Consider the following 12,392-nt stretch of genomic DNA (forward strand, 5'->3'; position numbering starts at 1 on the left):
TTTTTTGCCTTGGTGTCACCCGGTGCGGTCCGTGCCCCCCCCCCCCCCCTCGCCAAGCCACTGCATAGGTATACACCTGCTTACAACCTATATCGTTTAAAAGTCCAGATACAAAATCTGTACACACACACATATAGGCACACACACACAAACGCGCGCTCGCCACTGCTTTTTTATGTCCACATTCATTGTTAGAATCTAGAAATTTAGGTGTCAAGAAATATGTGTATTAGGAGTGTTACTGAGTAGACCATTCGATATCTTACAAATTTTGTAAAAATCGAAATTTTATTGTAGATTTGAAAATGAAAAATAAAATGTCTGATAAACGCGGTAGTCCTCCTATCTTACGTCCACTTTGAGATTAAAATAAATTAGTAGGATGATATTCAGTTTTTAAAAATAGATCTCTAGATCTAGATGTCTAGCTCTAAATTGACATTCTGATGAAAAATACATATACTTTTGGATGTTTAGAGCTAGACTATACCAGACTAAATAAATAGATGTGAACACACTAGATTTAGACATAGACAACATTCTTTATTAGCCCAGCCATAAATTAGTAAATACGATTGGCCGATTTTTGAAAGTTTGATCAGCCATCCTGGCATGTAACCATTAGGCAACTTAAATTACTATTTTTATTTAAAGTAAATAGATCTAGATCTAGATCTAGGCCCTATTAATTATCTAGATCTAGATCTAACTAATATTTACTTATTACTTTACAAAGTATTTAATTTCTTAATCTCAATCTAGATAAATCTAGGTCTAAAATTAGATTCTAGACAAGATCTACTAATTCTACTTGAACTTGTCTGCTTTCCAAAAAAATATTATAGTTATAGGCCTCTAGCTAGGCCCTGCCCTGGGCCTATTGATCTATTCTAGCTAGATTTATATAGATCGCTCTAGATTCTATATACTAATCAGAGTTTCATCCAGGCATCTCTTCGCACCCCCGAAAAAATTTTACCGCCCCCCCCCCCCGAACTAAATGAAATTTATATAATCTAGGCCTATATAGTATATAATATAGAAAATATATACTTTTAACAGTGTCCCCCCCCCCCCCGAAGAAAGTCTACTGCCCCCCCCCCCCCGAAAATTTCAAGTGCCCCCCCCCTGGAGAAAAAAGTCTGGAAGAAACACTGATACTAATACTATATAGTGGGCCAGTGGCGTAGCGAGGTAGGGTGTCACCCGGTGCGGCACTTAATGGTGTCACCGCCCCAAAGGCGTAGCGACCCTTCCTGGGGACAAACTTTCAATTTTTTATTTGCCCCCCCCCCCCCCTCACTCAAACTTTCGATTTGCAACTCTTAAAACTTTGATTTAACCCTCGAATTAATCACTTATGACTTAATTAAGTGGAATTATCATTTTTCTCTATATATTTTGCTATTTTTTGCCTTGGTGTCACCCCCCCCCCCCCCAAAGGATCCGCACCCCGCCCCCCCCCCCTCGCTATGCCTCTGCCTAGGCCTAATCCTAATAATTTATTTAAGTTATTAGTTAGACTAAATAGTAGGTCTAACTAGTCTAAGTTAGTAAGTAGGGGTCTAATATTAAAATATTAATTTATTTGACAAATAGAATCTACACATCAAATCTCAAAGCCAAAAGCTTTTGCAAAAGTTACAAGATCTTGTAAACCCCACCACAGCCATATACATGTCCAGTTCAGAAAATTTGTAAGTAAAAAAATGAAAATATAAATTAATTAATAGTATAGGCTATAGGCCTACGGATTAGATCTATATTATATTTAGATCCATAGATTTTAATCTTTTTATGTACCTGGTTTGTACTCCTATATCTAGATCTAGGCCTGGCAATAATTTATGACAGAGGGCCCACACTTTGTCACTTAGGCCTGTGCTAATGAATTTTGCAAACTAATAATATAATATTATTAATTAGCCAAAGATATGATGTAGATCTAGATCTAGGCCAGTAGAAATAATATTTTAGCATATAATTATAAAAATAGGCCTACATCAATATTGCATTCTCTGCCATTATAGATTGCCGCTATACTAAAAACTTTCATTTATTTTCAGTTTGCGGCACAGCCATGAGTTTGGTGATATTGTTGTTTCATGTCCAGTCCATATCTCTAAGGGAATACGACAGAAAGAAAATGCACTTGTTCTCCAATACAGCTGTGCTTTGCTCAACTCAGGAGGTGGAGTTTTAGAGATGAAAAACATTGACTACCAACACACACAGTCCAAATCATTAGATGCATGGTGGAGTGGTATGGAGAACAACCTGGCTGGGATTTTATCTAGTGATGACATTTGCAATTATTTTGATTTTGTTGGCAACTTTGATGACGAGTTCTTGTACCTGTTCGTCAAATCCTCCGAACATCTTTGCACTGTGGACTACAACTGTCGTCTCCCTACAGACACTGCCACGCATTGTGTCACTTATAAGTCAGCTGTTAAACTCTGCTCAACTACAGGGGGAAGCAGACCCTTGTCAGCCCTCCCCACAATTCCATCTTCCTTTGTGTATGGTCAGACAGATGAGACATTGAAGCAAGAAGGCAAACAGATCCAGTTTAAATTCCTCACTTCTGAATCAGATTACACAAAAAAGGCATTGGCTGACAAAGTCAGTTTTTATTGTACTAGATATATTTCAGCATTTGCTAACCATGAGGGAGGGCACATTTACTTCGGTATTGAAGACACAACATCAGCAGTTTTAGGGGAGGAGATGACAGAAATTGATGAGCTCAAATGCAGTTAGTTGCTTTATTTTTAATTTGTCTCAACATTTTGTACATTTACACGATTAATTGCATTCTATTAATGCTTTTGTCATAGTTTTAAAGTGAACTAAAATTTATGAGTTAAAATTCTAGAAAAAAAAATTCATTGTGAACAGTGGATTTTAACATTTATTTATTTGAAAATTATCAGCCAAAGCTGTTGAGTCCAAGATGAAGGTGATAATCTGGGGGGATGAGAGGTTTGCTGCTCTAAAGGGAGTTCACTGGGATATCAAGTTTGTACCAGTTACCTCATGCCCCAACCAGGTAGTCTCTCTTTCATTTACTTTGATTTGATAGAATTGTTATTACATTCATGTAGCAGTTACTCCCTAGCTTACATTGTTTCCACCTTATTGACACCTGTTTTTAAAATCAGCACCAGCGGAAGGTGGTAGTGGTATCTGTGTGTAAAATGTTCGGTGGTGTCTTCACAAGCTGTCCTGAATCTTACTTCATCACACAAACTCCGACAACAACAGCCAATGAGCCACACTATGGACTTAGGAGACTAAGCTTTGATGAATGGAAGACGGAGTTATTAAATCAAAACAGAGGTTAACACATTTTTATAGTAGACATTATAAACAGTTTTTAATCTTTTAATTTCCCATGATCAAAGCAGACATGATTTTTACTTTCAGATGTGAAATCTCTACATTCAAGATATATTAAAATACCCCTGCGAACACCGCAGTCTCGACTAGTGTTTTCTCTACCCCATACACTGCAGGCAGCTAGGGAGAAGGTCATCAAATGTAAGTTGGTGTTGCTGCAGTTTTTTGAAGTTCTGGAGTTGAGGGCTTTTGATTTTTAAATGGTTTAATATTTTCAGTATTACATATTTTCTCTGTTTCTCTCTACATACCTGTACTCCAGATTTTTCTTTTATGAATGCCATTAGTTTTTACCTAAAATATGCACTCAGTCAGTACAGGTTGTAATCAAAGAAATTTGAGGAGTTTTTGCAACCTGATTGAACTGTAAGATTGTTCTATTCCTTTCCAGTATCCACAGGGTTGAGCCTACATCCTAAGAACATCCTCCAGTCGTTCAGTGAAGAAAATGTTAAGAAAGCCATAACTAAACTAGTGGGGACATTTAGTGAAGAGCCACACTTGATCATTTCACTTGAATCCTGGGGATTAGAACTAGAGTTGCCAGAAAAACCTTTAAATGTGAAAGCTTGTCTGGCAATCTTTAGTTCCCTGTATGGCTTGCATGTTGTCTCCCTTGTCTCAGACACCAGCAATGAACAAGAGTTATGGTCCTTCACATCTCAACTGGCTATAAGGCTCAAAAAGGTGGGAACAAATAATTATAAAATAATGTAACCCAGTCACTTACAATTTTTTACTGATTTACTATTCTTATTTAATACTAATTCTATACATTTGTGCTTTAAGCATCACAACTGAAATATTGAATGTTATATAACCTACAATTTTATTCTCTTTAAATCATTATAACAAACGAGCCGACCCGCGGCATATCATACGCCGCTATTTAGTTGTTGTTTTTTCTACTTTTCAGTTATTCATAATTTATGAATTCAACACTACCAACGCTGCCACTGAAAATATTTCTTTAAAACACTATAAGTAGCTCGTTAAGGACGATAACCCCCCCCCCCCCTCCGTTAAAGTTAACTCCACTTAGTTAACCCCCTCCCCCCCCTACGTTTAAAATCGTTTCAAACTAAATTATCTGCCCCTAAAAGTCGTCACTAAACCCGGCTCTGTTTGTAAACATTTAGAGTGAACCACAGCTCACCAGACCATGTAGGGGTGGGGGTGGTAGGGAGCGCGTTTACAGCTTGTTTTCTAGCATCTCCCAGAAGAGAATTATATATATAGATATTTGGATAGGGACCACAAAGTAGAAATTAAATTTTTTTGTTAACTTGTTGAATAATTTGTATAAATACTGTAATTTTAAAAGCATGAGTTTATGAGTAAAGTACAAATTTCTCCTTCCTCCCCCAGGTATTAGTACAGCATGGAGGGTGTACCAGCCACTTGGGGTTCAAAGTTCACATTATTGACATCAATGCTCCACTAATGCTGGAACACTTTCAAGGCTCCATTGACATCGACATATACCCACAAACCTACAAACTTACAGAAGACAGCCTGAGTGAAATTGTAACAGCGCTAACCATCGCAGTAGCATCATACAAAAATTTTGGGTAAGCTCCATCTAGTTATTTGATAAGATAAATTATTTTATAAGATACCAAATAAATTAAGTCTGGTGCATTTGAATATCTGTTTACCTGCCAACGTGAAAAGGTCAGAAGTCGCACATTATTCCTTTTCTCATCAATCTACTTACAAGTATTTACTGGCCAGCACTTGATATAAAAATTATATAAAAAGAAGTTTCCTAATTAGACTTAATTTTAATGCCCAGTGCATATCTTTTCTATTAATGATTAATGTTTATAGAAAATTAACTTGGTTTATTATTGTTGGCTATTTGTCCATGTTATTAGAGTAGACGATAAAGCTGACAGTGACCACTACTTTTTGCTGACCTGCGACCAGCTAGAGTTGTTGTGGTGCCATCAGTTTACCAGAGAGCTCTGGATACATGGCCCGCCTGGCTCAGGAAAAACAGTTGCAGCATTAGAAATGATTAAAGAGTTCCGTCGCAGGGGCTGTCAGAAGGATGAGGTCTTGTATGTTGCTGAGAACTCACTTCTGTGCTCTTTGGTCAGGTAAGCCAGAACAATTTTGTTTTAAAAGCCAGATCTAATTTAGAATTGTATGTGATTTAAATTAAACTACAAAGTTGAAAACTTTTTAAAGATCCTTTAACAATAGTCTAGTGATATAAATTATAAAAACTTTCATAAAATATTTTACAGTTCCTTTGACAAATGTCTAGTGATATAAATTTTGAAAACTTTCATAAAATATTTTACAGTTCCTTTGACAAATGTCTAGTGATATAAATTTTGAAAACTTTCATAAAATATTTTACAGTTCCTTTGACAAATGTCTAGTGGTGAGCAGACGGGAGCTGATGACAGACTCCCAGCATGGCACGGTCATGACTTCCAGGTATGGCAGAGTGAGAAATGTGGTAGTAGATGAGGCTCAAAACTTCAAGGACAGAGATGGAGACTGGTACTCACTGTTGGAGAAACTCTCACAACAAAACCTGCCTGACACCAAGTGTATCACTGCTGGCTATTTCTGGCTTTTCATGGATTATGCTCAAAAGGTTCACAAGTTTGAAGCTGGGCTGCCTGGTTTGATTGGGAAGAACAATTTCATGCTGAGAGAAATATCCAGGAACTCAAAGGAAATTTACGAATATGCAACAAAATTTATGGAAGATTCAAATGAGTCTCCTTCCAAAAATGGCGTGGCTGTTTCTCCTCAGCTAGGCCATGAGTTTAGTTCAGGTAATGATGTCAGCGTGGTGAAGTGTGAGAAGTCTTCCATGCAGGACATGCTGTACAAGGTCCTGAAGCAGTTCACTGACCAGGGCATTGACCTGAGCAACATGGCCATCTTGGTCAGCAAGAAGAGTGAAGCAGACGAGGTCATGCAGTCAGTCAGTGAAAGCTGCATGTTGCGCCCTGTGCCAAACCTCAATGCACCCAACACTGTAGCTGGTCGAGGCGGCCTCCCCCAGGGTGGAGAGTCTGGTAGCCTGACCCAGGGGGAAAGCCCTGTACAGTCCAGGCTGACAGTGTCCACAGTTAGAGAGTTCAGTGGTCTGGACAAGCCAGTGGTGATTGGCCTTGACCCTCACACCAATGAAGATCACGCTGACCTGAATAAGTTTCTCTTAAACCTGGTTACCAGAGCCAAAGATTCTCTGGTTATTTTAACCACCTCTGACCAGCTCTTGCAAAAATTGAAAGCCTAACCTTTACTGGGTTTTACAATCTGTCATATATATACTATAAAATATTTTTACATATTTAATAATTATACTCATTGATGTATACTTTAGACAAGCTGGTGGTCATTAGCCTGACCCTCACAACAATTATATTTATGTTCATTGATGTATACTATACTGTTCCTTGAACTTAATATTGTTTATGTAATAATGTATTCCACAGTTTATTTTTTATCTACGTGAAAATATTTTTGAAGTGTACATAATGTAAAGGAGCATTAAATGAAACCATTTAAGATGTATAACTGGTTTTTCTGAACAGAAAAATAATTTAGTATGTAATATGAATTTATATTGCTCAATGTAATGATCTAATTACTTATTATACATATCATTTTTCTGTGATCTCCTTATGTTTATCCTTTACAATTTTACATTTAAAGAACTGCTTGGCCTATTCAGCAGTGTTTAACAGTTCAATGATGCTATTGGCTTAAACACGTGGTAGTTATTTTATGGCAGCTATGTGAAGGAAAGTGGGTTACACAATGCCAAACTAGACATTTTGTTTAAGGCTGGTCTGAATCAGGTTGCTAGATGACCACAGTAGCCTGACCGCCACCTCCCTAGCTACCAAGTAGAAGCAAAATTGTTAGTGTGGTTTTTAAAAAAAAATCTTTTGACTGGTACAAATATGCTGTAGCTCATTTGTTTTGTTACATCAGATGGTAAAAGTTTTGTACATGTACACCAAATGGTTGATATATAAATCTACCATTGATATGCATTTTTTATTATACTATACACATCTTCCAATATACTTTACAATAAAAAATCTCTTTAAAATGACTTGAAAGAATTGTTTTATCACAAAATAGGGCAATAGTTGTGAAATACAGTTATAACTGTTCAAGTTTTAAGATGTATGTATTTTTAGTTACATAACAACATGCTTTGTGATCTGTGACAATTATTTAAAAAAAAAAAAGACGAAGTCTATCTTTTTGCATTAACAGCTCAATTGCACACTTAATACAAAATTACTGGTATACTTTTTAACATCAGCTTAAGAATACTCATCTTCATAAAGTATGCATATTAAAACAGTAAAGTAAATAAATAATCTTTAAATAAATATCTAGAATGCATTCTGGTCTGGGAACTAACAAACATGGTGTCACAGTGAGACAAGCTTAACCTTTGTAAGTAACTGGATGTCAGGCCTACACCCCCCCCCCCCCCCCCCGTTTTGAAGTGCACAATTTACACTAGTTTAGTGTGTGCCCTGAGCTCACCCTTATGTATAACAAAACTGCACCACTGCAGGAAATCTGAACTTATTTTTTTACTGCTGGGCTTGAGATATGTGACAACACAAAGTTGTAATTTACTGTATCAGTGAGAAAACAAATTGTAAGTTGTAGAGATTATACTAGACGTATCAAGAGATCCCTTCAAAATATATACATGTCAACACCAACAACAGGGGAGACTACTCCCTAAAATAACAGTCAAATCACAAGTGCCATTGTCATGTGTTAGTAACTGAAATGTAGTCCTATGGTAACAAAAAAAAAAAAACTTAAATCATGAGAAAATCAGAAAACATTCCTAAATTTGTTTGTTTTGCGAAGAAACAAATTACAATACTAATTCAACACTGGTAATTTCAAAAGTTTTCTCAAACTATGAAAACATTAACTTGGGCAAATTGTGAAATGACTGTCCAACAAAGAACAGTATAAGATATGGGATGCTAGGACAGAGCAGCCGGGTCAAACATCTTGTGAAGGTCAAGCAGTGAGCTCAGGACTTGGCCGTTCAGTTTGCTCAGCTGTGTGAAAAGGTTTTTCTCCTGGTTTAGATCACCTTCTTCTACATGAACTTTCACCTTTTTACGACCCAGTCTTGTTTCCGCCAATGGCCATGGGAGATTCAAATGATGCCGGTGCAGCTGTCAACAAAGAACAACAGGAGTCGTAACAACAAAAACTAACATTGGAGAGTTGAGTCAACACGTTTTTTTTTTATCTACAACCATGCAATTTCTCTCTCCACCATTTGAAAACATTTTTTTTGCACACACCTTTCGTTTTGTTTAAAAGAAGAAGATGATGAAGTACCTTGTACAATGCTCCATTTGAACAGTGCCAAACTATGCCTTCTACCTGGGCATCTGCCCCTTCACTGTTAAACCAGTCAACCATGGTGCTGTAATCAGCAGGTGATGGACAGGACAACAAGAAACTGCCATGTGGTACCAGCAGGTGGACGGGGAACTTTTTGGAGCCTAGACCTGGAATGACATAACCCATTCTGTTTCCTATAACAAAACTGAAAGTCTATCAAACTCTGACAGCCATATTACTAAAAGTTTATGTAACAATTAGATATGTAACAGGCACAAAGAAAAAGATAATGTTCAGCAAAACTTTACTTACTGTAAGGATTCCCATTTATATTAGTGCCAATGAGCTCACAAGTTAAGCCACACAAGGCTGATAGAGGTTGGGATTCTATCACTAGATACTCAGGGTTTTCTTTGTCCTCTCTAGGAAAACAAGTTAAATAATTTTTTTTTGAGATTCTATCACTAGATACTCAGGGTTATCTTTGTCCTCTCTAGGAAATAAAGTTAACATTTTTTTTTTTGGGATTCTATAAAAAATAGTTATCTTTGTCCTCTCTATGAAATAAAGTAAAAATTTTTTTTCTTCTTCTTCATGAAAAACAAATGCTTAGTTTTCCTAGTTACCTCAGGACAAGTGCTAATCCTTTGTTGAGATCTATGGCAGATAGGTGCCAACAATGCTGCCTGGAGTTGTGCTGAACTGGAATCCATCCTGGCACAAATCAAGTTTAGACAATTTTAAATTCTTTTGAATCCATTAATTTATATTATGTTTTACATCTTGTTAAAATCTAAGGCTATAAAAAATGGATCTCTTGTTAAAATCTAAGGCTATAAAAAATGGATCTCTTGTTAAAATCTAAGGCTATAAAAAATGGATCTCTTGTTAAAATCTAAGGCTATAAAAAATGGATCTCTTGTTAAAATCTAAGGCTATAAAAAATGGACCTCTTGTTAAAATCTAAGGCTATAAAAAATGGATCTCTTGTTAAAATCTAAGGCTATAAAAAATGGATCTCTTGTTAAAATCTAAGGCTATAAAAAATGGACCTCTTGTATTAGTGTGAACCCACCTGGGGTGTGTCCTATGCTGTCTGGCATTATGACCCCATCTTTAACCTCCAGCTGGCTAGCAGGAATCCAGTCAACTGGGGGATCCTGGGAATTGAGACACTCACTGAATCAAAATGTATTTCATTTAATTTTTTTATCACAGCTGTTTAGGTATAAATGTGTATGTATGTGTTTTGTGCATGTATAATAAATTAAAAAAAAAAAAAAAAAAAAATATATATATATATATATATATATATATATATATATATATATATATATATATATATATATATATATATATATATATACACATATATATATATATATATGTATATATATATATATATGTATATATATATATGTATATATGTATATATATATATGTATATATATATATATATATATATATATATATATATATATATATATATATATATATATATATATATATATATATGTATATATATATATATATATATATATATATATATATATATATATATATATATATATATATGTATGTATATATATATATATGTATATATATATATATATGTATATATATATATATATATATATATATATATATATATATATATATATATATATATATATATATGACATAAGTATGCAGTTAGCTGTAAAGTTATGACAACAGACTTCTTATGTTACACAGCAGTGAAAGTTAGCTTTAAAAAACTGTCTAACTGAAATAACCTTGAAATCTTTATTCATATTCCAATTAAAAACAGAGTTTATGTGTTCCCCATTTTTCTTGGCAATCTGTTTTAATTTCTGAAACTGTGCAAATCTTCGCTCCCCTGCCTTGCACGGCTTACGATCATGTCGAGCCCACAGCCATGGCACACCTGTAATTAATATATTGAATTATAGTCAAATTGGTGTAAAGCAAATATTATTTAAACTATTAACATGAACTATAAATTGCTTTAAACATAAAGCTTATATAATTGTTGATATTTAACCTAAAGCCTAATCCTCTCGGTTATAGGATTTATTTACAAATTACTGACAGCTGCTATAAATAGAGCTAATCAAGAAAAACCAAAAAACCTAAAGCTTGTAAACAACTTAAAACTAAACTTACCCTGGACCTCTTGTATTATATATGTGACATCCACTAAACTTACCCTGGAACAATTGTATTATACATGTGCCATCCACTAAACTAAACCTGGAACAATTGTATTATACATGCGCCATCTACTAAACTTACCCTGTACCTCTTGTATTATACATGTGCCATCCACTAAACTTACCCTGGAACTCTTGTATAATAAAACATGTTACATCCACTAAACGTACCCTGTACCTCTTGTATTATACATGTGACATCCACTAAACTTACACTGGAACTTGTATTATACATGTGACATCCACTAAACTTACCCTGTACCTCTTGTATTATACATGTGCCATCCACTAAACTTACACTGGAACTTGTATTATACATGTGACATCCACTAGACTTACCCTGGAACTCTTGTATTAAACAGCATGTTCCATCAAGTTTCTCTGTGGACAAAGCAGTTTCAACTCTGTCAATGAGAGCTTGAGGGTTGAGCTCATTGGTTGCAGTGACTTTATAAGTCTGGTTGTTTCTTTTAGTTGAAGTTTCATCAGTTACACCAATTACATAGGTGCAGGAAACTTTTCGCTGTACTGGATTCATGCTCATTTTTGCTCATACCTAAAAAAATTATTGGCCCTAATTATTTTTTAAAGACTAATGATGGTACTTGTACATTAGGTTTAGGCCTAGATCTAGGTTTCTTTCTTTTAAAACCTGGAATCAGTGTTAGTGAATTAAATAAAAATGGTAGCTCAATCATTCATTACTCATTACTATTAATTTAAATTAAGTTAGTATTACTATTACAGTTGATCCAATATAAATTAAATAAATTATTATATCAATCATTTTAAAGTTTAGATTGTATGCCTAGGCTTACATCATATTAAGTTCTAGACATATACTTATGATATTAAACTAAATGAGCCGACCCGCGGCATATCATACGCCGCTATTTAGTTGTTTTATTTTCTACTTTTCAGTAATTCATAATTTGTGAATTTGACAGTACCAGTGCTGCCATTGAAAATATTTGCTTTAAAACACTATCATCAGTAGGTCGTTAAGGATGATACTAAACTACCCCCACCCTCTTTCCCCCCAACCCCTACTACACCCCCCCCCCCCTCGTGAAAGCAGCCTCCTCTTAGTTACCTCACCATACTTTAAAATCGTTTCAAACTAAATTATCTGCCCCTAATAGTCACTAAACCCGGCTCTACGATTAATGTAAACATTTATTTAGTTAGCGTGAACACAGCTCACCAGACCATGTAGTCTAGTATGTAGGGGTGGGGAGGTAGGGAGCGCGCTTACAACTTGTTTTCTGGCGTCTCCCAGAAGAGAATTATATACATAGATTATTTCTACATACATTTAGTTTTAATCTAGATTATTTAGATCTAGATTCTAGATCTAGAATAGATCAACAAATTTTTCGCAAAACCACATGAAATTCTCACAATATT

General features: G+C 35.2%; 2 protein-coding genes across 4 annotated transcripts; one reads left to right on the plus strand and one right to left on the minus strand.

Annotated features, from left to right (window-relative positions):
* Window positions 1–605: 605 nt before the first annotated feature.
* Window positions 606–7,646, plus strand: LOC131944140 (schlafen family member 13). 2 transcript variants are annotated; one of them, XM_059304652.1, is made up of 10 exons: window positions 606–614; window positions 1,600–1,697; window positions 2,067–2,758; window positions 2,937–3,052; window positions 3,165–3,342; window positions 3,430–3,543; window positions 3,794–4,089; window positions 4,771–4,973; window positions 5,280–5,504; window positions 5,773–7,646. In XM_059304652.1, the coding sequence occupies exons 2-10, from the start codon at window positions 1,678–1,680 to the stop codon at window positions 6,665–6,667; spliced, it is 2,739 nt and encodes a 912-aa protein (XP_059160635.1). In that variant the 5' UTR covers window positions 606–614; window positions 1,600–1,677; the 3' UTR covers window positions 6,668–7,646. The 2 variants fall into 2 exon arrangements, with proteins under 2 accessions (XP_059160635.1, XP_059160636.1); XM_059304653.1 differs by lacking the exon at window positions 606–614 and adding an exon at window positions 671–735.
* Window positions 7,647–7,885: 239 nt separating this feature from the next.
* Window positions 7,886–12,386, minus strand: LOC131944141 (RNA ligase 1). 2 transcript variants are annotated; one of them, XM_059304655.1, is made up of 8 exons: window positions 12,299–12,386; window positions 11,325–11,541; window positions 10,548–10,699; window positions 9,848–9,932; window positions 9,399–9,486; window positions 9,085–9,194; window positions 8,767–8,939; window positions 7,886–8,597 (listed from the first exon to the last, which is right to left on the minus strand). In XM_059304655.1, the coding sequence occupies exons 2-8, from the start codon at window positions 11,527–11,529 to the stop codon at window positions 8,400–8,402; spliced, it is 1,011 nt and encodes a 336-aa protein (XP_059160638.1). In that variant the 5' UTR covers window positions 11,530–11,541; window positions 12,299–12,386; the 3' UTR covers window positions 7,886–8,399. The 2 variants fall into 2 exon arrangements, with proteins under 2 accessions (XP_059160638.1, XP_059160637.1); XM_059304654.1 differs by having other exon boundaries at window positions 12,190–12,378.
* Window positions 12,387–12,392: the final 6 nt, after the last annotated feature.

This window comes from Physella acuta, unplaced genomic scaffold, assembly GCF_028476545.2.
Source record: "Physella acuta isolate Inbredline_101_S28 unplaced genomic scaffold, ASM2847654v3 ptg000483l, whole genome shotgun sequence".
In the NCBI taxonomy this organism is placed as follows: domain Eukaryota; kingdom Metazoa; phylum Mollusca; class Gastropoda; family Physidae; genus Physella; species Physella acuta.